The 26974-nt window shown below is 36.7% G+C and overlaps 1 protein-coding gene across 10 annotated transcripts in view; it reads right to left on the bottom strand.

The window, feature by feature from the left end:
• PPP1R13B (protein phosphatase 1 regulatory subunit 13B) overlaps positions 1 to 26974 on the bottom strand; it is a 73059-nt gene that overhangs the window by 5487 nt on the left and 40598 nt on the right. For 5 of the 10 annotated variants that reach the window (XM_032981629.2, XM_032981631.2, XM_032981630.2 and 2 more), the window contains 9 exons: positions 13411 to 13512; positions 12208 to 12382; positions 11614 to 11810; positions 9635 to 9799; positions 8606 to 8786; positions 6671 to 6826; positions 3196 to 3365; positions 1843 to 2344; positions 535 to 1301 (listed from right to left, as the gene is read on the bottom strand). In XM_032981629.2, coding sequence (XP_032837520.2) covers positions 535 to 1301; positions 1843 to 2344; positions 3196 to 3365; positions 6671 to 6826; positions 8606 to 8786; positions 9635 to 9799; positions 11614 to 11810; positions 12208 to 12382; positions 13411 to 13512 — 2415 coding nt within the window. Of the gene's footprint in view, positions 1 to 534; positions 1302 to 1842; positions 2345 to 3195; positions 3366 to 6670; positions 6827 to 8605; positions 8787 to 9634; positions 9800 to 11613; positions 11811 to 12207; positions 12383 to 13410; positions 13513 to 16924; positions 17185 to 24053; positions 24124 to 26974 lie in introns of those variants that run through there. The other 5 variants (XM_032981639.2, XM_032981636.2, XM_032981633.2 and 2 more) reach the window with 5 other exon arrangements.

Raw genomic sequence — 26974 nt, 5'->3', positions numbered from 1 at the left:
CCCATTAGAAAAACATTTCTGCTAAAACAAGTCAGCTGTGTTGCTGTTAGTGTTAGCCCTGGTCTCACATCTCACTGCTGAGAGGGGAAAAGGAGAGCGCTTCTCCCAGAACAGTTATTTCAGCTTGCCTGCAAATTAAAAAGCTTCCCACTGACATAGCCTACCCTTAGTTTCATACAAACAGTTATCTTTGTATGCCTGGGGAAATGAAAAAAAAATATTTTCTAATGGAATCTCAGATTTCAGAATTGGTTCTACAACAAGAGTTTATTCCCCAAAAAGTTCTACGACCTGAAGTACATACACAACCTCCTGTTGCTTGTATGCATATTTTCCTTATTCAACAACTACAGTAGTAAGGAAACTAATCCATCAGAGTTCTCCGTGGAGCCCCCCTGGTTTTCTTTTCTTCTAGTATCATGAAACTTGAAGTGCAAGCATACCACTTAGCATAAGCTTACCACCTCCCAGTTATGCTTAAGCACACAGCCCATTCCGTAGTTCACAAAATTGTCTTTTTGCTTTGTTGCTTACTTGAGGAAGTGGAGGAGGGAGAGCAGGTGGCAAAGGAGCTTCATCTTCTACTGGAGAACTGACCTCAGGCGTGGGACTGGATGACTGTTCAGTAGAAGGAACTATAGCAGGATTGTTATTGTTATCCTCAGTTGTCTCAGATGTTTGATTTGTGGTTTCAGTGCTTATCAGTTCCTCGGTAGCAGGAGAAGGTAATTCATTATCATTGGCATCTGACGAAGGGGGTGGCTCATCAGGAAGAGGAACTGTAGGTTGCACGGAAATAGGTTCTTCAATATTGCCGTTGGTACTAGCATTACCATTATCAACATCAGCTAAGATGCCTATGAAGTCCTGTGGATTGCTCGGCTGATAAAAGGGAGCACTTTCGATTCCTCCAGCAAGAGTATTAAAGCGCTGATACAACAATTTTTGTATATTTGGTCCACTGGGGCCTTCTGGTTCAGTGATAGAACTGCGCTTCTTTAGTGGCCTAGGAGCATTGGCCAATTTTCTTCGCAGAGCTTCAAGGTCAGCATCACTTTGATATCGTAGGGGTGAATGCACAATCGGTGTGAGCTTAGTAGGACTGAGAGGACGAGGAATGTTTTCCACATTGCTATTTTCACTGGATGGTGGAGCGTTTTCCAGCTCTTGATCTTTCTCGGAGACCTCAGTCTGAGGCTGCGATTGTGGCTGTGAGGAAGTTTGGGCGGGCAAAGAACCATGAAGGAATGGCAAGGGTGAGGGAGAAGTCGAACCAGATTGTAATACAGGTTTTCCATAAACTGAAGAAAAGAAAGATGGAACACAGTGAAGAACTTTTCTCAAATTACATAATAAAATACTTGCAAATAAGCTGCATATGTCTCTGTTACTACTTGTTTGACACTAATACAAAAAGAAAAAAAATCAAATTAATTATATTGGAACCTATCAAAACAGAAATGAATACTCACCTGTTGGTGATCCTTCTTAGAATTATAAGCTACCTGTAACATCTGGAATGTTTTTAGCTCTTTCATGAGGAAACAGTAAGAGGAGAACAACTCTCGTCTCTATACACTTTTTTCAATTTGTTTCTCAAAGTATTGGTAGAGTATCCAGACTATTGTTCTAATTGCATCTTGTTTTAAATAAAAGGTAATTGAATGGATACTTATTTATCACCCCCAAAAATATATGGGATCATTTTTCTGCCATGCTGCAGACAAAAACATCCTTCCTCTTCTCACAGATTTAGACAAATTTTTCAAGCTGATACAGAAAGTAAACTAAGCCCAACAAGTCTATTTCAAAGGAAAAAAAAGAAAGCAAAATATATTCTACCTGCTTTTACTGACTTATTTAAGGTATTGTATACAGCTTGTTGATAATTCTTTGGTGGTGTTGCTTGCTGAAGGTACATTGAGTAGATGGAACTGGAGTTCACTGTCTGTGGCCCTTTCCTGGGAGACTGAGGTCTTGATCCTTTATCTGCTAGAAAAGGTCTGATTGCCACAGTTAAAGGGAGCTCTGGCCTGCCATCTCCTCCTGGAAACAAGGGGGGACCGGGAGGTTGATACGTAGGGCTGGGAGGTACAGAAATTCGCTGTTGAATCTGCTGTGAAGAGCTGGGCTGATGCACGTTGCTTGGCGGTGGAAGAGGAACAGGTCTTTGCCGATTTGTTATACTGGTGCCAGGTCTGGGCAGACTGCCATCCTTCCTTCTTTCTAGAGAATTTGTAGAGCCTGTTCCTAAGGGAACTGGACTTGGATAGGTCCCGTAGTTTTGAGGCAACTGCTTGCTTACACCAGGAACTGTTGGTGGCACCTTCCCCAGGTCAAGACCCTATGTAGTAACAATAAACAATATATACCATTTAATTAAATAAAATACTTGTAAGAAAGAATATTCCTTATTCAACAAAACATACTAATAATCTCGTGTGACAGCAAAGGAGTCAATACAAACAATTTGTATTCCTTAATCATTAGCTATGATTCTACCTGAATTTATCACAGGACCTCATCATACATCAGACACAGGCCACTGCTGAAAGGCATCTTCAGCTATAATATATTAATATGAATCCCAAACTATTTGCATACTTTCAAAGCCTGAATAACTTGTTCTAGGTTCTGGATATCAGTATCTAGTTGATAATGTACTTTGTAATATATAGGATGATAACAGCGTTTACCGGGACTATTTAAAGGCAAGGTCCTTATTCTTTCAAGATTACAGTCTTAAAGAATTCATAAAGTACTAGAACAAGTGCAGACAGACAACACCAGTGGACTCACTCAAGGACGGATTCAATGACTATTTGCGCGAGAAAAGGAACGCATTGAAAAAGGGATCATCTACACCCAGGAGAAAGGGTAACCAAGATTTGGATTAAAAAATAGGAAGGTGGGGGAGATGGTTAGGAGAAGCAAAGGGAGACAAAAGGGGAGACCAGGTATGTAAAAGAACAGGAAGGAATACAAACTACTGAAGTTGAAAAAAAAAAAGTATAAATTGTAATGTGATAAGAACAGAAAGGAACAGGAAGAATACAAAGGTAATTACGACTTTTTAAATAATCATCATCAGGGAAACTGAATGTGTATGTAACTGAAGTGAGTTCAGCTATGGAAGCCAAAGGTTCATCATTTCATCAAAACAGATCTATAAAATGTATCACAGATGAAACCCACCAGCTTATCAGTACTTCCTAATACTGAAGTTGGCAAAGGCTGGCTGGATATAGTTCCTTGTTTTAAAGCAGTATCCATGCTTGATTCTTTCCAGTCTGTGTTGGAGATCTGAGGGGGTTTTACCACAGGGGTTGAGCTCTGTTTAAGTATTGGCCAATTTCCATCATTAGCTTGAAAACAGACAAAAATACTATATTTAAGATAATCCACACCACCATTGTAAACAAGCAAAACAACACGTGAAATGGAATAACTTCGATTACAACACGATTAACTTGATTCCAGAAATGAGATAAATCACTATTAAAGTTTGATTCTGAAATTGATACTGAAAGCCCAATCACTGCATATAATACGCTGTTCATTAGCTTTTGACATTCAAATTGTGTTGAAAATTTCTGTGGAAAAAGAGATGGTTAAAATTTTGGTTTGAGCCTTGCATATTCTGCTCTTAGAAGACAAACGAGTTCAGAACAAAAATCCTTATAGAAACACTTCATCAACATATTTCATTTAGTACTATCCAGGGACCCTATCAAATTATGCTAATTGTTATGTCTATGTAAGCCCTGAGTGGACTTACTCTAAATTTAAACTACGGCTACTGGATTCAGTCACTCATAGCAGGATGTAAAAACTCCTTTCAACAATGAGGTGGAACAAAAGCATACATTCCTTTCCTGGAAGTGGCAGTTAACTTACCTTTTGTTTTTTCTCAACATACTCACCTGATCGGAACTGCCCCACAGATGTAACTTGAAAGAAATTTATAGTCAGCTGATAGCCTCAACTTACAGCATCAAGATACAAGTCATGGGCTTTTATCTTCATCATATACAAAAAATCATGCATAGCTGAACATAAACTGAGGCAACAAATCCTTAATGAAGTCCTAGATGCATTGATATGTTACTTTATTAACTGTGTGAGACTATTTAGTTTCTGTTCTTAAACTAAGAAAGAGAGTTTAAATAGCCTGATAATTAGATCTGTTTTATAGTAACTAATAGATCCCTGGTTAGATCCTAAGGCTTTGATTTGCCTTTGAAAGATTAAACTTCAGGTTTCTCTTACTCTAAAGGAGACCAGAGATAATTTCTCCTTCGCTATGGCCTGTGATTATCTCAGTGGAACACTTAGGACCAGTTAAGATGACACGTAACATGTAACTAACCTTGTTAGAGACTAACAACTAAAATGGAGGGGAGTTGTGCATGTGTCGAGATTTACTGAGTTTTCTGGACCCAACAGTAAGACAACATCAAATGAAAATCAGGAATTTAGTGGCAAAGTTTCCCCTTTCATTTCAGTTTTAGGCCCCTGGCAAACACAATCGGCAAGGCTATTTGTAGAATTCTTTGCCAGCCTCACTCCAGTATAGCAGCTAGTCTAAGAATAAGCTGCATAGGAACGTTCTCACCACAGTGAATTTAACATCACCACTCTACTTTCTACCCATGAGCCTCACCCTCTTTATTGAGTATCCCTTTTCTTCCCCCCACTCCCTACCCTCCCTCCTCGAAATGACAACCTGAAGGTTTCTCAACAGTTACCACCCAATGTTTTCACTATGAGTGCAAATTCACTCTATTAGCTCATAAATCCTATTTATGGGCTTGTTAAAATCATATTTTTTTTTAAGTGAGAAAAAAAAAAAAAGTTATACCTCTTGCGTTTAAGCTAACATACTAAATATTTTTAAATTATGTGTGCAGACCATTCCTTAATATTACACACACTATAATGTATTAAACTTTCAAATACAGATCAACTGTGTTTGAATTCTGAGAATTGCTTTGAAGCAAGAGTATTTTTGTGGTTGGTCGTTAAAATAGGGTTTACACTTGCATATTTTTCCACTGAGAATATAGTACGTAGTCCAGAAATCGCTTTTCATACTTACAGACTGACAGGAAGTAAAGTGGTGAGGCCCAGCTTTAGCACTGGCAACATCCAAGAACTGCACGTGTTGAGTTGTTTGTTTGTTTGTAATTGTTTTTAATCATCTAGCTATCAAGAGCAAGACCAAAAAAAGATGACTGTCTAAACACTCTGACCCTAAACAACGGCAAATTTTCCAAGTATGCACTGAATTAACATTTACTGTACAAAATGCACAGGACATTCAGTAACTCCAGTAAGGTTATGCTCCAATAAAACTTGTTTTGAGGATCAGTAAAAGGTGTTACAATTGATTCACACTAAACACGAAAGCATCTTTAGCCCTAAGTTTAGCTATTAAGAAAGTACTTACAGAAACAAAAGTCCCAACGAATTTAAATATCTTACCTGCAAATACAAGTCCACACTCTTCTATTAGAGAGACAGTTCTACAAAAACTTTTTGTAATCCTTCAAATCCCCAATATTAGCACGCTCACCCCCAGATTCTGAGGTAAGTAAATTCAGACTCTAACTTCTCTGTTTCATTCTACTTCTATAAACATCGGAATGTAACTGTTCCCACCTTCCTGTCCTTCATACTACGATCTGGCAGACTTGCCAATACCATCCCTTCTGCACAAGTGCACCCCTCGCACTCCCACAACTCAGGCTGCAGCTCACGCGCTTCCCGGAGCTGCTGCTGCAGCCTGGAACTGCAGGGGAGGCGGCCAGAGCCTGCGCCGTGGGTGCTGCGAGGAGGCAACCAGACAGGGCCTGCCTCCTGCTATCTCTGGTTAGACCGAACAGGCCCCAGGCACTTGCCCATCTGATGGCAACACCCTTCCGACAAGCCCTCATTAGCTCCTGCTCTCACGCCATCCCAAAGCCATTTCAGCCAACTGGCTTCATCTTCTCCCCCATCGTACCCTCTTGTCTGCTGCCTGTAAGGCTACCTAACACCCAGTCTATTTCAACTCTCACCAGTACGTTGCACATTTACATAAATATGACAGTGACATGCAGACACAAAAGGTTTTGTGCATTTTCTCTGACTTTACCTAAAAATTTTTGTAGGTCTGGATCCAGGATAATTACCACAGCAACTGAAGCGCAAACCAAGTGTAACATTTTTGTCCAATGGAAGTCAGCAAGATTCTTGCTATTGGCTTGGCCAGAGTGAGCTTTTATCCCAACTCTGGGGCCCGTGCAACATGGAAACTGAAAGTTTCCCGCAAAGTAAGGCAAGCTAAACCTGTATGTAATACATCTATCTAGTCCGAGATGCACTAAAACATGCTTTGGTGATCATCACAAATTTTCTAATAACTGTTAGAAAATTTCAAGGTTTTTCAATGAAGAAAACTCATCCCCAGTACACTACTCCAGTGCTCCAGGGATGAATTTGCTGCAAATGTTTCCTTCAAGGATAAAAAGCAACTGCTCAACAATTTTACATTTCAACAGCATCTTCTGCATGCCAGACCACAATACAAGCTCTGAAGATGCTGTTTAATATGCATCTGTATGCAAGGGCTCAGATGACCATATTAAATCTGAGTTCTTGGCTAGCCAGAGATCTTCTATGGACTCACAGTGCTGGGTGCCAAAGAGAGTAGGTGCCAGGCGGATGACATTGTGAACAGCAGACTGAAGAGAAGTGGGAGGTGACAGAATAGGATCCACTATTATGTCTAAATCAGAAACCTTCCAGGTGTCTGGAGACTTTTTCACACACCCACAGTCTGTCTCTACCGGACACACCAAGGCAGATCCAGTTACACAGAGGAAAAAAAAAAAAAAAAAAAAAAATGGTGGAAAAATTATAATGACAATGGAGAAATTAGAACAGGAACACTCAGATGATAAATAGAAGCATGACAGTTGAATAAAATTCTCTATGTTTTTTCCTCCTGGGAGCATATAAGCTTCTCCGTACATAAATCTATCTTACAGAACTATATTCAAGTAACTTCAGAGTAATATACACAAAGTCAGTCCTAAGGCAGAATAATTACTTTTATAAAATCAAAAAGTTACCATTCAGAGATCTTGTAATCTCCCGAGGTAGATCTAGAAGTGGGTATGTATATCTTCTGAGGCTGATACTTACAAAACAGTGAATTATTTCTGATTGGTGAACTTAAAAGTTATGAACTATCCTTTCCCATATGTGGAAGAAGAATCCACATGTCTGAAAACAACACTGTTGCAGATCTGTCACTTCACCCCACAATTAAGTCATTCCATATTCTTAAGACTTCTCCATAAAACCACAGTGATGGGGTTCGTACAGCCTTTGAATTCAACTAAAGGGATTGTTAAATCACTAATATCAATGGAAAAGACTCACATTTGGGGGTTTTTAAGTTCTGTTTAGATAGTTTCACCTCCTGACCTTGGGGTTCTGGTGGCAGGGGGTGTGTGTGTGTGTATTTCCATCACTCCTTCCTACAGAGATGCTCAGATTATCTTCCCTCCATTTCTTCTTCCCCATCGGGAAGCATGCTGCAAGCTTTGCTGGACGATTCAGTTTTAAGTACTGGAACGTATGTGAATATTGCAGAAGTGTTGCTCTAGTGGTCATTGCTTATCTCATTTTTAGATCTCTCGTAGGAGACAGAGTAAACTAAATCCTGTGGTTAGACCAATGGGATTGTGCATTTTTATTCATATTATGCATGTTTTCCTAGCTAGCCATTTCTTAAGAATTCTGATTTTGTTAAGATGTGAGCAGAGGTGAGCTTTGCCAGAATGAGAACTTTAGGCACAAATATCACGACCTGCTTCCTGCTTCCTTCAGTATCCAATATAAGGTGTTTTTTTTTTTTGTTTTTTTTTTTTTTGTTTTTTTAAATCTATTTGATAATGTAGATGGAATTATCAATTCTGGGAGATGTGGGAGGCAATTTTGGACATCAAGTTCTAGGGACTATTCTGGAGGGGCAGCTCCTTCACTAATGAAGGTAGAAACAAGTAAATGGCATCAATGCTAAGGTTATTCCATTTCAGAAATGCTTCAAGCACCATAAATTCTCGTATCTCAGTTGGAGCAAAAGCCTCACAGTTTTATTCTATTCTCCTCTTTAGTCTCCTTCTGAGAAGTATGGTGTTCTTACTTGTTCACTCGCTTTTTTTTACTTGACAAAAAGCAACATACTGTAAATAGTTGTTTATAATATAGTTTGCCACAAAGTTGATTTCATTATCATATTCACACACACAAAGTGAAAAGCCATTAAAAGACAGAACATAGAATCTGCAGAGGAACATGTGCTCCTTTTAGTGGTGTATCAGCTTGTAAAATTTCAAAGAAAACACTCAGTCCTAAGAAAAATTAATGGAAAGAGGCAAAAATGCTTCCTATCAAATGAGTAATGTCCAATTCATGGAACAGTATCAAGACATCTAAAACTTGCCTCTTTCACTACAGAGATTATGCCAACACTGTGCCTCCTAAGATTACTCTTTTTCTTTATTAGACCTTTCCAAACCACGTGTGTTAATAAACACCACACTTAAGTACTTACCAGATTTTGATCTTCCATGTGTTGAGCTAGAAGCAATGGTGAGAGACTGTGGTTTAACTGGATCTACTGGTACAGCATAAGTGCCAGCACTTGGAACTTGGATGTAAGGTCCTACTGCTGCTACCCTTCCTGAAGTACTCAAGGATGACTGGGGTGATGAAGTTCCATTAATACGATTCAACTAATAAAAAAAAAAAAAAAAAAAAAAAAAAATATCAGACGAACTGAAACATGAACTTCCATTTAATCTAGGCATTTGTACATGAACAGGATCTAAATTTAATTAGCTATGGTGGATGGTTCTAGATAAGAGAACTTAATAATTGTTATCATATTCCATGCTTCTACCAAAAAAAAAAAAAAAAAAAAAAAAGTAGTAGAAACTGCAAATTTTATTCCCTAAAATCAAAACCTCAAAAATTAAATTTCTCAGCCACAGCACATACATTTCTTGTTGAAACCATTATGTGTGTAAGGTCTCTTTCACTGGGACTTTCTTAAGCAAATGGACTAAAACGAGTTCTTAAGTGATCAAATATGTACACAGTTTTTTTTGAAAAAGCAATACCTCCAGCTAGAAATACATATGGAAATCCAGAATCAATCCCTCTAGTTCTTAGATAAATGGTCTACTGTGTAACTGAATTCTTTCCAAAGTTTCAGACGGCTATTAAAACTAACTTTATTGGACCATTTATATTTTTATCAGTTTTCTATATTGGAAGATCAATACTTTAGAAAAACGAAACTTTCTACGCTTTCATGCTTTGAAACACAGCCCATAATCACATTTTCCTTTGTAGAAATATAAACTACTATAATTTTTAATATAGTATGGTCTGTGCCATAAAGAAAAAGAAAACACATTCTGTCTAAGTTTTCTGATATCTACAGAAAAACCTTAAAATAGTTTTAAGTAGCCTGTTACTTTTAAAATAGGTTCTCGTCTGGGAGAAAAAATTAGATTCTACGTAGTTTTTATAGGCTCTTGATAAGCTAAAGTGTGGCCCTTTTAACAGTTTATCTTACAGGGATGTTTTCTTTTTGACGTGCCTCAACTTTTTTCTTGTATAGTCGTTCACGCAGCTCATTGATCCGTTTGTCCATCATAGCCACCTCCATATTGCGTTTGTTTAAGAGTTCTTTCTGCTGCTGAAGCTTTGAGTTCTGCTCCTGGTTAAGCCTGTTACGAATCTTAAAAAAAAAAAAACAAAACAAAACAAACAAAAAAACCAAACTCTTGTTAGGACAGTTACTTCATTCTGTCTGTTGTCAAGTTGGTTTTTAATACAGTGTTAAAAAACCCAAAGCAACTTGTATCAGCAACTTGTTCTGATGTCTCTAATGTTATGCTTCCACACAGCCTGTCAAATTAGCATCTGCAACCATGAGCAAATCTTAAAAGAAAACAGCAAAAGCATGTCCTAATCAACTAGTGGATACCATTTAAATACGTGTAGACTGCATCTCGTTTATAGCAAATGGATTGAAGAATTAGACAAAGACATTTCAGAACTGAATTCCACTGTGAAAAATTAAGTCATATAAAAAGTTTGTTAAAAGTTATATTTAACAAAGACAATTTGACTATCATGAAAACTAAGTGATATAAAACTTGTAACAGAAATTGTGCTATTGAATTTGTTTCCAGTTCCACGTGAAACTTTTTGATGTCTGGTTGGGAGGTTAAATGAACTGCTAGCACAGGGACTGGGCACAGATCTTCCTCTCTACATGGGGATTAAAATGAAACCTTCACAGCAGGTTTCTGGTAGATTAGGGGATGGATTACCTTTATGGTTTAAATCAACCATGACAGGCTTTATAATTATTTCTCTTGCTTTCCCATCGGCATTTTTTCATACCTTCAATAGCTCTGATAGTATTGTCTCAGTGTTCCAATTTTATAGTAGTGTTATGTGCAAAAAAACCCCAAACCCTGAGACAAATTTAAGTCTTGATAAACATGGGATCATTGTGAAGCACAACAGAGAAATCTTATTTTACTGAGCATCTTTGCAGTTAGAAATACTCGAAAGGCAGTTATGCCTTGTATAAATGGGGAAGGGAGAAAAAGAAGGGAAAAGGACTGCTATTCCTAATTCATGAAAACATGTGATGGATTCATTTGTATGTTGTATTTGCTCATGTAAAAAAATGAAAGACTTATTTTGAAATTTATTTTGAAATAGTAAATATGTACTAAAGTGTTGCCTTGATCACAAAAGTACATGAGTAAATTGAAGTCCTCAAATCCTGATATAGTACCACACAATTAAGTATTCCATAACTTTTAAACATAAAAACTGGGCAAAATTTCAATGTAAATTGAACATTTAATTACTCACACAAGAACTATACTTCAGATATAACAGTTTTCTGGGGGGAAGATATACGATAGTGATACAGAGAATACTGTGCGAATATACTGCAGCTATAGTGCACTATGTAGTGCAGTGACTACAGTGCAGCTTTTATTTTTGATGATTCTGTTAAAATCTGTTCTTTATTTCTTATGTATTTTGTTTATTTACACCAGACATTATAACTATATTTTCACAATATATTTTAAATTTACTTTTATTCACTGTCCAGTCATGTCTCCAACTTAAGATGACATCTAAGTGAACTTGCTGTACGCAGTTCTTTGCACAATAAGAAAGTACTGAAATGAATTTTTAAAAAAAATTTTTTAAAGATAGATTAAAACAAATACTAAATTATGTCAACATTCAGTATTTCAGTATTAGGGGCTGAGAAATGCCCTTCAGAATGCTTACCTACTTTGTATTATTCTGTGTATGAGCAACAACAAAAATAGTTTTTAAACCAGAATTTAATTAGCTTTAAAGAGGGTTATATGCTAACTACAACCTCGCACATTAACAGTGCTCTAATACACCAGTTTTATGAGATGTCACAGAACCAAATGGCCATCCATAAAGAGCAGCAGTACAACTTTTTAACATCTACGGCTATCATGCAAAAAGCATCTCTCTGTTACTTACCTGTAGCTCTTGATACAATTTTTTTAATTCTACTGCTGCAGGTCCCGTCATTTGTCCATTGTAAGACTGAAACCCATTCAGTTTTCCTTTCCTTAAATCCTCCAGTTGCTGAGTAAGTTGATCCACTTTTAACACTGCTGCCTGGAGCTCCTGCTGCTTTTCCTGGAACATGGCACTTATATGCTCAATTTCAGTTGCTAAAATTAGCAAGATAAAAAAATAACAATAAACAATGAAGTAAAGCAGCAGTTGTTATTTTTTTTTATTTCTACAGGTATTGATAAATACAAAACACTAGTTTTAAATCTAGTATATGTGTGCACATATAAAATATGTGTTGAGAAATTGCTAACAGTCATAATATTTTCTAATAGAGAATAGATTTATTCTGACTACATGCCTGACTATATAAAACAAACAAAAATTTACATCATATACAAATTTCATAGGAGCACAGCATCCTCTGTAAGAGAAAAGACATTCTATCTGAAATCCTGCTTCAAAGCTCTATTGACTGGCAGTATAGCATTATTTGCTAGTCTTGCAGTGAACAGTAAAAGTAAATTAAATAAATTACTTAAAAATTCCACATACAGAGATTGCCATTCATGATCTTGCTGTAGTCCACTTGTCCTCTCATGGCACGGATTTTTTTTAGCTTCGTCTCCTGGGTTTCAACACGTTCTTTAAGTTTTTGAAGCTTTTCACTCTCAGAAACAGACTGCTGCTGACGACGTTCTTGCTGCTTCAGGTAACGCAAACGTTGCTCCTGACAAAATGAGGTTTTAGACAAGAGGTACCTCTTACCCACTTATTTAAAAAAAGTTAACTTAGAAAAGACCATCAATATGATCAGTGGGGTTTTTACTTCCAGAAATCAAAGTTGTATCTAGTTAAAATATGTATCAGTCCTCCTAGAAAAACTCTTAACAGTAAGTTAACAAATCTGTTCTAGAGGAGAGATTCAAGATTTTTTTTAGACCAGATATCAAATTTACATATGTGTGCAAATACAGCCCTAGCCTAACACTCAAACACATCTGTGAAGCTTCCTCTGATATTTGTTTTCTGACACTATTAACACTTTTCCTGATGTTTCAAAATGAACTTCCAATGCTGTTATCCAGCTTCCCAAAGAAGACAAAACACATCCAACAGACCATTTTAAACAAGCTGACCTATTGTAAGGCAATATCCTGGTTCTAAATAATAATCCTTCTGCTGGGCACACAAGGAAAACATTATTTTTTTCTACATTATTTCCATCAAGAAAGAGAAACAGAATTGACAGGTTGATTCCTAGGTATTCTAAGCATCCAATGCATACTGCATAACACCTACAACAATGTCAAAAACATTAAACCCACTCCCCACTCTGAAAACATACTCGGATTCTTACATCTCAGACACTCGCAAAATGCAATACATGAACATATATGAAATGGGCACGTTCTCATCTCACACCACTATTACTGTACTGGAGTGAATGAGCTACTAAAGATGACCACAGAGTCGAGCCTGGTCTGACAGATCATGAAGCAGGCTTCACGAAAGAAAAACCTTGCAATATTTTTATAGACACATGACTTCATCTGACATAGGTTGTTATAGTATCATTTATGCTGAAATGTAGCATATTGCCTAGGTGAAGATTAACTGGGGAAAACAATGGATTTCTCAATCTTGGATTTCTTGAGCTTATTTAGAATGAATTAGTGTTTTTCTGTATCCAAGACACTTATGCTTGTGTATGTTGAAGGAAATTTGTATTTATTATGCTCTGTATATAATTATTACCTTAGCAACCAACATTTGCTGTTGATTTTCAATCTGCTGCTGTTGTCGGGCAGCCATATCTTGAAGTTCAGAGAGAGTGAGTTCAACACGTGGATTCCCAACCTGCAGAAGACAAAATGTTACATTAATGTGTTGACCTATATTAAGCGTTTTGATGACAGGAGCTAAATCTCCACTCCTCAGAGGAAGGGTAAAGCCTTCTCCCCAGTCAGAGGAAGAATAACGATGGACACCTATGAAACAGTAAGGAACCTCAGAGCAGAAAGAAAGGACACAGACCATGCAGGTACCAGGGACAGAAAAAGCAAAAAGTGGAAAAGCAGATGAAAACCACTAAAACACAAAACAAACAAAAGCAAAAAGCCCTTATAGTACATTTAACACTCTTCTGTTAAGATGTTCTGTAGAATTGGTACACAGTACTGGCATGGCACATGTGATATAACACACATGCACGTAGGTATTTTAAGCAGTAATTGAAATCTGAAGCTTCTTTCCTTTCCTAACGTTTTCAGTGTAACTGCCTTAGCAGCCTGAAGTGGTGGTGAGCATTATTTACCTAGTGCAGGACAAGAGCACATGAGAGCCTGTGTATAAAGGCTGTTGCTAAGCTTGCATCCCAATATGGTGAAACCTCCTGGCAGATTGGAGCACTTGAGGTAAGAAACTATGAAAAACAGCCTGTACAAAGTGAAGCAAAGTAAAGCTGGTCCCATTTGGATAAGTAAGTGGCTATTAATGAGTGAACTCTGAATGAAAAGACAAGATACTAGTGGGGCTATATCACTCCTTTTGAATTTCAAGACTAACAAATCCTTTGCAAAATTGGGGTAGAGAGGAAATTACTGAAAACTATTTAAAATTTATATAATGCTGTAACAATGTGTGAGACTAGGTATTATGTGTTTTTAAAAACGAATGCATTGTTTCAGTATACTCATAGTTCTATCGACAAATATAATTTAAATCTCTACATTAAATTACTTCAATTCAACCACATTTTTTACTATGCAATCATATGAGTGCAGTGTAACAAGACAAATTCCAGCAAGTGACATGTGCCAAATACCTGCTTTGCTACTCAGAAAACTAAACTCCACAATTTTAGAATTGCCTGGTTTAACCACAACTTTAGAATTTGCACAGAACAAGAATACCAGCCTTTGAAAAATGATGCTGGAAACCTGGAAAGTTCAGAATAGCCCAACATCCATTTCAAGATATTTGCATGTAATTCAGTTAATTTATTGGATCAATGTAAAAGATGGACTACTGTGTTGTATTAATTCAATAAACAATGTAGTATTTTCACCAAACTATATAAACTACATTATTAGCAAACCAAATTAAAATTACATAATTTCCTATCCTCAATATAGTTAATACTGATGAAAAAGAAAATAAAATTAAATGTTTTGAATATATCGACAAATGAAACTGTTTCAAATGAATGCTTACAAAATGGAACAAGGTCTAAACATCTTACAGCCATACAAAAAAAGGAATGGAAAAAAAAAAAGAAAAAACAATCAATAGAGCATCAGATTGTGGATCTGATCAAACCTGATCCCAGAGGAAAGCTGATTTAGCCGCTCTGCTTTTCTGGGCTCACCCTACTGACTTCCAATGCAGTCCTGTAATGACCTTGTCCCGTATGTCCCCTGAAATACTTCGCTCTAAGAAAAGTAAAACTCATCCTCTAACATCTTGCTGATACCAAAGTATCTCAGCCACTTTGAACAGCTTGTTTCATATCCCTACATCAAATTCCTACTTAAGTAAGTATTAGTTCTCCAACCAATGTGTAATACAGAACTGTTCCTCCAAGCTTCTGTCAGAAAAGGAAAATAACGTATTGTTTGAAAATAAATGATTTCCCCTTCCCTCCCCCCCCCTCCCCCCCTTTTTTTTCCTACCTGAACTCCAATTAACATTTCATGTTTCTGCATACAATTATTCAGGTAAGATCTGCACCTCAGGGTCAGTCACTAAAATGAGCCAGATGTGGAACACTAAACTTTAAAGCCATAATTTAAAAGAACTACAATCCTTAGAGAAAGTTATTGTCCCTCTTTGAATATTTCCTACTGAAAAAATTATGAAGCAAAATTATAATTCATACTGGATACTACAACTGAAACTCCTGTAACCAATCAACAATAATGAAAAATATTTATATTAGAAAAAAAAATCTATGCATTTATTTACAGTTATAGCTACATAGAGTAGTGGAATTAGAACAAAAGGCAAAATCCACCTAAAACACTAATTTTCTATTTCAACACTTTGTTCATGAACACAATTTTTTTTAAAAAGAAGATCAACTTTGTAGTATGTATATTTTTATTAGCATGACTTAAGACAGACAAGAGTCCTTCATAATATTCTTTAAGGCGAGATAACTTGTATGTACTTGTGGCCACTAGCTGATAAATCAAAGAGAGACATTTTATTATTAATTATAGACTAAAAAGCACAAATTGGGCAAGAAATTAAGGAAGCTTTTACAAGTGCCATCCACAAACCAAAATGTGCTCACTTGAGACAAGAAAATAACACAGAAAAACCAGATGCTGCTCCCAGGACATGTCCAGTCTCTGCTGACTTCCTTTGCCATGACCTTCCACCAGAAAAACCTCAATCTCTACATCTGCTTCTACTGGACTCTATAGATAATTCTTAAAAGGGTCTCAGAATGGCTTGAAGGCTTTCCTCTGGATCACTGATTTTACAAGTAAATTAGGTGGGGGGTGTGAATTGATAGTATTTTCTTAATACACACGCTCTGTTTCAAAAACATACAACTTCCATCAAACTATGCAAAGTCTTCCCAATGCTTCCCTCCTTTATGTTTGGATCATCAGTGCAACACTTACAGCTCATTCTATTTCCAGCAGCAATTTTCAGTATAACAGTCCAAGAAATAGAGAGATGTTTTATTCTGTTAAGAAATCTTGTTAAAAAAATATCCCACTACAACAGTGGTATCTGTAACAGGGGTTGTGCATATTTCAAGGTAAAAAAAGCCATTTCACTGAGTGAAAATTACATATTTTCTAAATTAAAAATGTAACCTGGAATGCACAATGACAATAAGAAACTGGTGTGTAAAAGCACCAAAACAACAAAAAAAAAAAGGTTTGGTCCAAAAGTTCTGAATTTTTTCTGCTTTAAATAAGCATATTTGAAAGTATATCATATAATGACTGAAAAAAGTACTGTATTACTTTGTATTATGAAGATTAATTAGAAGATGAATGCAAATATTAACGTCTCGAAGAATCTATTAACTATTGTAAAATGTTCCATTCAGAAAGTGTAATGTCTAAAAATCTTTTATACATAGTAAAGCACAAGAACATGGTAAACTGATAATTAGGCATTTAAATATAAATGCTCTATGAGAAATCTTTTAGCGTTTACCTCACTGAATACCGGTAAGTGTCCCTTTCACTTAAAATAACTACACTAAGGAAAGAAAAGAAGAGGCAGTTGAGGAAACAAAGTTTTAAACCTGTAACTTCACTCGCAGTTTGTTCTTTTTCATCCACATGGCAAAAGCAGTAAACAGAACACGCAGAATTCCTCTTCGACACCAAATCAATTATTTTCAGATAGACTGTTGCTGATTTCAGGTCTCCAAAACAGGACAGAATAATTTTTGAAACAGCATGAAAAGCACTGAATCTTTCAGTTCCTGAGATCTAGTTGAATCAATTCATTTGGAGCATTTCATATTAGTTGTGCCTGCTTGTAATAATCTGTATGCAAACGCCACCACCGAAGAAAGTCAGTCTCGGTCCTTCCTCAGAACCTCTGGTTATGCAAGGCAAAGATCGCACTGCATTTTCTCAGTTCTTTAATGAGGTTGTTGGTTTCTCAAGTTTGTGCTGTTCACACTAGTTATTAAAAATTTCACCCATGAAGTCACTCACCTCTCACAACAAACATGAGCCTATCACATTTAAGGTCCAGACCTCCTCCTTTCTCCTGCAGCAAGAGAAACCTACCTCCTATAGAACTGCCTTCTGAAGGAGGAACTACAAAGCCACTACAAGTATCTACTCCTCCAGATTCCACAGATTCATTTGCTACACTATGATACATCAAAGCAGACAGTTTTGCTGAATTGTAAATTTCTTTTCATTGATTCACAGAAGCATTCACACATAGAGATGAACTCTTAAATAAAACGCTATAAAGCAAACAGTGAATTATTAGACACTAAGGAAGTATTATGCATGTCTCATGCCGACAAGAATATGTTACACCTATATTCCATAATTTCTTAATATTGACAAGAATCTTAAAAAAATGTATTTATTTTGTTTAGCATGCACTTTAAAAGGTCATGATGAGAGACAGAATTTGTAACGAACCGGAGTTTCAGCTTCTGACATTACCCTCCTACTACAGCCTAATATTTTACCATTTGATGATTAATATTTTTGAGACAGGAGAGATGAATGCTACAGTAGTAATTAAATAGTTTAGGAACCAGTTTACAAGCATCCTCAAAACAAGTCATACCTTAGGCATTTAATTAAGAAAAGGAACCTCCTTTAATATTTAATTCTACACATTAGTCTTGTCACACTGAAAATTCATTTTCTTGTTCCTCCTTCCTTTCTTTCTACCCTCACACTATGCTGTTCTGTCTATCATCACAGACTCCTCAGTCTACATGTTTCTGAGCTATTATGAAATGGCTTACTCATGGGCAACCCCCAATAATAACTGAAAAATTGCACCTGAACTTGAAATATTTCTTTGACAAGCAGGGTGTACCATGGTCAAGACATAAACAATGACTGCTTCCAGTGTTTTTTTTACCTTTATTCCTATCAGAAAGGTATCTTTTAAGAGAAATTATGTCAATATTAAAATAAAATACCAATGAGACTGTCCTTTTGAAATATATTATTTTTTAAAAGATGGTAATGAGGATGTGTTTTGATTTTACACATTTCTTTACCTCCGTGTCTAAGCCATGAAGATATTAATTTTGGATCTGGACTAGTAAGAACAGAAAGTTACTTTGAAAATACCCACACCTGAGACTGTTATGATTTCAGAAATAAGAGCTTCAAAGGAAATAACATGTATTCAGAAGTTTTACAGGCTACCATAATGGCTGGAAATCTCATGTTTAGGTTCAGCAATGCCTAACCACTCAGATAACCAGTGTAAACCATAATGCAAGCAATTAACTGAAAAAGAAAACAGAGTAGTACAAGAATTTACCAATAACTTCCTGCATGCTATCTCTTCAGATCTTTTACTAAGGTTTGCAAGAGCCACTATGTCATTAATTTCCCTTATCTATTCCTTCCCTCTTTTTAAGAAAGGTGTTCACACCCATCTCCCACACAATTCTTCAGTTCCCTTCCCAGTGCCCTGCGCTAGAAAGTGTAGGTTCAAGTACCTCAAACCTCCTGACACTGGCCAAGCTCCACCTCGTCCTATGTGTATTATTGTACAATAAATCTTGTACAATGAACTCACTCTCACATGTTTTTGTAGGTTTTTTCCTATCACTCACCTCCATCACCTTTATCCTTACTCCCTCATTTACTACTGCTTATTTAGTACTTTGGTCCACCCTTCTGTCTTGTCACTGTCTGAGATGATTCTGAGATTAAACTACCAATTGACAAAGTCCAACATAGCCTAGATAAAAGGTAATCAACCAGGGTGCAGGGAGGTAAGTCTGTGTCGTAGCTTCTACCTTGGAACCCAAAATGGCTGCCTCTGCCTCTGGCCATCAAAAAGGTTCCCCAGAGAGCTCTTCCGCTCGTATCCCACTACTTTCAACAACCCATTAATTTACTGACATTTTGTGACATCTCACTACTTTCAACAACCTGTTAACTTATAAGACAAATGCCAAGCAGCTACTAATGATAATGCAGCATATATCCCACCTGCAACCTAGTTACACTTTATTGTTCTTTATTTCTTACATAGGCTGTCACTCTAAAATTGTAGTACACATAAGGAACATTTTGGCCAAAAAGGCTTTTTAGATTAAAAAAAAAAAAAGGCAATCCTTCTCTGAAGTCCACCATACTGCCCCCCCCCCAAAAAAAAAACTCCCAAAACAACAAAACAACCCAACATTTGTGATGGTAAAGGTAACTATATCCTCTGCCATAATAAATGTGAAAGAAAACACTGCTTATCAAGGTTGGGAAAACACTAGCATATCAAAGGCTAGAGTTAGTGAGGCAGGGACACCCCCCCCACACACACACAAAAACAAATCCCCAGCCCTCCCAAAAAGCACAGACCAAAGACAAGGTCAATTAGAATTAGAGGCAGAAACTGCAAGAGAGAGAAATCCAAGAAGCAACTCCTTTGGGCTCATGAATTAGATATCCCATGTGGGATTCATTAACGAGGCACACAACTGCCATGGCAAAAAGAAAACTTCTTCACCAGCCTAATAGGAGCAGACGGCGAAGGCCAGAAAGGTACTGCAAGTTGCTCCAGAGAAGGCTTCAAATGCCTCCATAGCAACGCAAAGTAAATACTTTGCGTTTGCTGCACGTACTGAAAGACTCAAATTTTCCATAATCTATAGCAGTTTTAAGTTCCTGTTCCTTCCTAGGGCAAATGAGACAATACAAAACTTACCTCCAGACTAGAAATTTACCTTTGTAGAGCTGTCAAACCCCAGAAATCTATATAGCTATATGACAAATACAGAACTGACAGGTCTGGGGTTAGGTATATGAGTATGTGGACAAAGAAAGCAAAGTATATCACATAAATGAGCATTTTCCCAGAGCAAAGCAAACTGACAACCATAAAATGAACGAGGGTAGGTCAGAGCACTCCCCAGCCAGTGACTCCAGGCTGGGATCAAGGCTCTGACAAGCCTCAGCCTCCCCAAAGCAGGGAGCTCTCGCTGCAGTAGGCCATCCCTGCATTTTCCTCCTCTGTGTCGCATTTACGGCAAAGGAAGAGCTACAGCTGTGGCTACACAACTACCAAATTGCCAGCGCAGGTAAGAAAGGAACAGCTTGCTATGCCTACTGAATCTAGCAAAAGATTTCCTAATTCTCCCGTGCTAATTTAGACGTGAGCAGCAGAAGCCCATCAGCCACGCATAACTTTTCTGCCTTAAGACTCATTCAAAATAATATTGTTTAGGGGAGGCTTTAACTAGCCCAGCTGGCAACAAAGCTTTAAAGGTTGCTGATAAGAACAGCCAGCACACACTTTGGGCACCTGTCCTCGGCACAACAGTAATGATGGGGAAAACAGATGGAAGGTACAGGAGTTCATTATACCAGTTCTGTATCAGAGGTCTTATATGAAATGTATGTGGCCTCCTTGTACTATCTGAGGACTGTGAGAGGAAAACACAGGATGGAACATCTGCTGAAGATTAGTGATTCTGACCTCCTTAAATTTCTAAAACATATTGACCCTGTATATTCTAATATATAGACCCTATATGTTCCCTATTTTTCCAGTATTTAAAGGGTGGCTACAAAGAAACTGGAAACTCCCTTTTTACAAGGAGCCACACTGAAAAAATGAGTGGTAATGGGTACAAGTTACTCCTGGGGAGATTCCAATTGGACACAAGAGAAAAATTTTACACAATGAGAACAACCAGCCATTGGAATAATCTCCCCAGGGAAGTGGACATTGGACACTTAAGATTCAGCTGGACAGGGTGCTGGTCCATCTTATCCAGACCATGTTTTTGCCAAGAAAGGTTGGATCAGATGATCCTGGAGATACCTTCCAGCCTGGTATTCTATGATGTATTACCAAATTTAAGAATTCTAATAGATTTTGACCACATCCATAAAACCCGATCCTAGTGCCACGCAAAACAGGGACGACTTGAAAATCTTGTGTGAAAACTCATGTATAACACTATATATAAACACACACACACCCCCCCACACACCCATTTTATTTAAACTAAAATAGACTTTTAGCTGATGTTGACATGGATGACATGATTTCCAGTTTAATTGCTTTATCCACAGCTCTGCCTTTCATTTTTTTTAACTGGGTCAGAAATATGCCGATAGCAGAAATCCATTTTAAAGAATCCAATGATAATAGCACATGCCTTTTTTAGCTTAATGGAAACTAACAAGCTAATTAAACCCAGAAAAGGGAACAAGAATATTGGGAATTAAAGGAAAATATATGTAGCATGTGCTATCTCCTGATAATCAAATAATCTTGAAGTTAACATTACAAATGAAATGTGGTAACTTTACTCAGAAAGTTCTAATAAAAATGTTATTTTATTTGTGGAAATAAATACAGTTTCTTAGAATAAAACACACTTCAACTATATCACAATTTGCTGAAAAAATCTCACATTATCTGTATCTGATAAAATCTTACTGTCTCCCATTAACTGCACTACCTTGTTAGCAGTTCCTCTAACTTGCTGATGCTAATACGTCACTCTATATAATAAAACATTTAAAGTCCATTCAGCATAAGCCACAGATTCCAGATTTCCTGTTCTCTCATACTGCTTTCTTAGAAATCTTACAAGCAAGGCTGTCCTCTGTTTTGCACAAAACAGCTAAGAAAACTTAAAAATCAAAACAGTGTTAAAATAGATTTTCAAAATTAGAAATGGACTTAAGCATATATTGAACATCTGCTGCACATGAAATAAAGTGTTTATACATAACTTCTACAATATAGGAAACTAGTATCTGGAACTCATTTATTTAAAATACTACTTTCTTCCTTGTCCTTGCAGACATTTAAACAGCCACAGAACTCTTAAGCGTGTTTATACAAATGTTAGTATCGGCTAAAACAACCATTAGGTGATTTGAATCAAAGTATCAACCTCATACTCCTAATAAAAGTAAATTATCTTAAAAGAAATTACTCATTCTCACAGAAATAACAGATCAGTTGTGCACAAAACTTCAGACCTGCTTACAATACCAGTCCTTTTACTCAGAGTGATTTTGAGTAACAGACATGTTACAGTACATGTTGGAAACACACTGTCCAAGTGCCTTTAAAAGCAGTCTTAGAACTGTATTTTTCTGGGGCTTTTAGAAAAGCAACATCTTATTCTAAAAGGATAACTAAGTATGGTTAAGATGCCCTTATCATTAGTCTGAATAACATGTTTATCATCAAAAGTGCATTTATTCTTCCCTTAAGTAATTATTTTAATATGAAGTTCTTCTGTGGTGACGTAATATTGTTTATATGAAAATACTAAAATAAAACATCTCCAAACCACTAAAGTACTAAAAATAACTATCCTGTAATTGAATGGTATGTTGTGACACTTAGCATATGACTTGCACTTCCTATAAAATCTAAGTTGTTAAAAGCAAAAGTTGACCATGACATTTTGAAATAACAAGCTTTTGATGAGGTCTTAAAACTTAAAAATTATAGCAAATGCATCAAACTAAATCTGATTAACTAATAGTTTCAGTTCAGAGATAAGGCGTTCCAAAACCCAAATGGGTCTATGCTTCAGTCATGTGACAACAAAACTCACAATCATTTAAACTAAAGTGCAAAAGCTAAACACTATTTAAATAACATGTCCACTAAAGTGCAAAGCTAACAAATTTAGAAAAGTAATTAATCACCTGCTTACTATTTTCCCATGTAATTGTAAGAGAGCACATCTTTATTTTGTAGCACTGTCCATCAGCTGTAAACATTTAGCTTGCTTCAGCATGCTTCAACTCCATGTTTCTGTTATTTTCTCTATACACTAATTGATGAACTGTTTGCGGTGAACAAGCCAAATCAACAACTGTACACATCTTAGAGTCCCTGCATGGCTTTTTGGCTCAATGCAATCAATAGGAGGTAGGATATTTTTAAATCTTATTCCATATGAAATAAAGGTTTCCCCAAATTCTTTATCGATATTAAAAAGTTGTCTCTCTGCATTCATCAACAATCAGCTAACGGAAAAGGCTAGTGGATTTTGCCAGCAGTAAAAGACCTAATCACTGCAAGATCAAGCCAGCTGTCAACTACAATCAGCTTGATTCATTGCACTTTTCATATTCAATGGAAAATCTTGAACAATACACAGTTCTTTCACAGTTATCAGGTTAAACTGAAAATATAAGAATACAGACAACTTAGCTTTAGAAACACATGAATTATTTGTTCAATTTGTATTTTTTGTAGTATTACCAAGTCAGTGAAAAAAATCAGTATCAAAAAGATTAGGAAAATCATTATTCTTTGTATTTAATTTTGCTGTTTAAAGTGACGGAAAACCATACCACCTGAAATTCAATGAAGAGTTTATTAACAGACTGCCGAAGATAAAAGGCAAACAGTATAGTCAGAATATATATCACAATCTTATGCAAATAACCTTTCTAGTGTTTGCTATACGCTTTTCCCTACATACCTCATCTTTTTCTTAAATCTTGCATGCAACAAGATGAATACATGAGCCAGCAGTAAAGCTAAAGCATGTGTGTAATAGCATAAATCAAGAAGCTGCAAGTCAGAGGACTGCAGCAAGCCAAAACCTAGACCTAAGAATTTTTAAATATTAAGCATTAAAGAAAATACTAAGCCCCATCAACAGTTTCTTATGTATCTAAAAATTATGATATTGTGGATGATAAAAAACATAAAAAGCTGTAATTTACCTTGTCAAACTCACGAATGACATGCAAGTTCACTCTCTCTTCGTTCTTTCAAGAAAGTAATTCAAGCATGATTTAGTGCACTTACACAAGAGATCCAGCCAAATGGGTCTCCATAAGGACACTGAAGAACTGTATGTCCAAGCACTATACAGTGAATATTCCAGCTGCATAAAGAACACGCTTATTTTTAGCAAGCAAGAAAAGGTATGAGCCGTAGAGTAAGATCATCCAGTAGGAATAAGAAGAAAAACAAGTTCAACTCCCTGGCTCCCAAATTAGCCAGAGGGATTTTAATTTTCTCTGCTTTGATCTGAGGAAGACTGCAGGGGGAACAAACCTAACAACATTTGGATCTGGAGGCAGCTGTGGAGACAATAGAGAAATGGAAAGGTTCACTTGTCTGGGAAAAACATGCGGGTGGGAAGTAGGTATGCCAGGTGTCCAAAGGCTAGATGGACGGGAAACTAAATGAACAAGTCAGTGAACATGGAAAGGTGTGTCAGAGAAAGGAGGCCACAGCAGCACTGCACAAGAAAAACCACAGAGACTGTGGAAAAGATGAGAGGAAACACTAATCTGCAAATGACATAGCTACATAAAAGAGAGAACTCTAAAGTCAGCCTGAAAAGGAATAGTTGGCCTTGTAAATACCAGTATAGTCTCCTGCTCAGAACTGAACGTTGCTCAGAGAGACAGAGGGACAGTCTAAACTCTCAAGCTTTCACAATTAAGCTCTCAGAGCTCTGCACTGGCACAGTGAATTGCATAATCTGCCTCCTGCAAGGAACTACAGAAATAAAAGACAGACAAGTCCCATCTTCCTTACAATAACTTAATATTAAATATTTGACTTCAATAAAAACAATACTAATGTGACTGCAAAAGGATACAACTGTGACAAAAGGCATCTAAGTTTACAGGGCTGGTGCAAGGACTGTGAAAGCACAGCAATACTTCATGAAAAATAACAAATGAACTCCTTCAGTAACATTTACTTTATGAGCTAATGTGTATCATGTTATGCGTCAGATGAAGCACTGATTTATTCTCAACTATTCTACCTCTATGTAAGGGCCAAGCAACTTGGGATCCCGATGTGCAGTGGCAACTGGAGTCAATTTACCACATGCTTCATTTAGTCAGAAATCTAGGGAAAAGAGTGAATTGTATTGCTCCATATTCACAATACAAATATGTTAAAATAAGTATCATAAGTTAAACAAACAAAGGAACGGAGCTTCTTGTCCTCCCCCTTCCACAGACATCTGCAACTAAGTATTGCTGTACAACTGCAAAGCCATACCTGAGAAAAGCAAAGTCAGACCTGTAAAAGTGGGAACTGAAGGTATAGACTGAGTAAATGGTGCAGTTTAGGTCTTTCCTCCTCTGCAAAATGGAAGATCATCTGTTGGATGTTACAGACTAGAAAACTACAGCTTTGTTCCTTGTAACTTGTTGAAGAGAACTCCGATGCCCAGAAGAGCAGCAGAACTACGAAGTCTGTATACTGAGAGTGTGTGTGTCTGTATACCACAAATCTATATAATGTAACTCTCATTTATAGCCACCTAGGTAGATATTTGGTATCTAGAGTGACAGAGATTAAAAATTATGTAAATACACAGAGATGACATGGAGAAAAACAGTCCTTCCACAATGTTCTAAGTGGGTTCCAAAAGTGTTTCCCGTTCCCAATTAGTCAAACAAGCTTTAGACTCCTCAAAACAAATGAGGTCAGATATTTAAAGCTAATATTAGTCATAAATATTTGCTATAATAATTAAAATTTTAACAGGAAAATCATCACAGAATAAGTGTGATGAAACTTCAGAAATTATTCTCATAAAATGTAAGCATTTAGTAACTTTGTCCAGTGTGGATTGAAATATATTTGAGATGTCACAGGACATGTCAAAGCACTGCTCATGGCATTCCAAATCCAAGAATGATGTGATTCTGTCTAAAAAGTTTACAAGAGGCCTCACAGTGAAGTACGAGGTCAGGGCCATTTGAATTCCCTACAGTTTAACAGAAGTTCTTTCTATGAGATCATATAGTTATTAGTCTTGTAGAGATGTTACCCTACATAACTATCCTTTACTGAGGTGTGAAGAGACCGGGATTTCTAGTCCAGCAAGAATTCAAGCGCCATTTGTATGCATTAAAATTAGCTTTAGACTGTAATTTTTTTTTTACTTCCTATTTTTTTTTTCCATTAAGTCCTTTAGTTGGATTAGTTTTTCTGTTTTTTGAAGAGCAAGACAGTGCCAGCTGTCTGGAAAGTGCTTCAGACAGACTTAATGAAGAACTGTATCAGTCTGAGGAGAATCCAAACTCTATTAAGCTGACCCAAGGCTTCAACTAGAAACCTGATGGTGCAGAAGGCTCACCTCTGACAGGTAACAATAATTTTATTAATATGTCTTAGATGAGGGAACACCCTTGACGTTGAAGTAGCAGATACAACAATTTTTGTCTCCTTAAAAAAAGTAACAGTAAGTTGCAGCAGAAAACTAGGAAAACTTGGATCTGATTCAATTACCAGGTTTTTTACATAGTCAAAAATGTTCCAGGAAGCCTACAAGAAAATTTCTTCAGAAGATTTTTTTTCTCTGCAAACTGTTAGAATTTCTTGTGCCTAAATTTATTGTTATCATCTTTTAATGGAATTATTTGCCTACACTTTGCTAAGAGACCGCTGAAAGAATCCAGATTTCTAAGACTGACATAGATATTTGTTCATTTTAAACCGATTTGATCAAAACCTGTCTTATGTGAATGGCAGCATCTTCCAAATACATTGGTAAACATTACAAACAGGAAGTACTTAATACTTATAAGCTTATAGTAAATTGAATTTGCAGCTCAGGTTTGAAGAACAACTATTCCAAACTAAGCTCTTTATCCTTCAACACTTCAAA

The sequence above is a fragment of the Tyto alba genome, unplaced genomic scaffold, assembly GCF_018691265.1.
Source record: "Tyto alba isolate M040663 unplaced genomic scaffold, T.alba_DEE_v4.0 Super-Scaffold_29, whole genome shotgun sequence".
In the NCBI taxonomy this organism is placed as follows: Eukaryota; Metazoa; Chordata; class Aves; order Strigiformes; family Tytonidae; genus Tyto; species Tyto alba.
The sequence above is the reverse complement of the archived record's forward strand: the minus strand, read 5'-3'. Positions and strand labels throughout refer to the sequence as shown.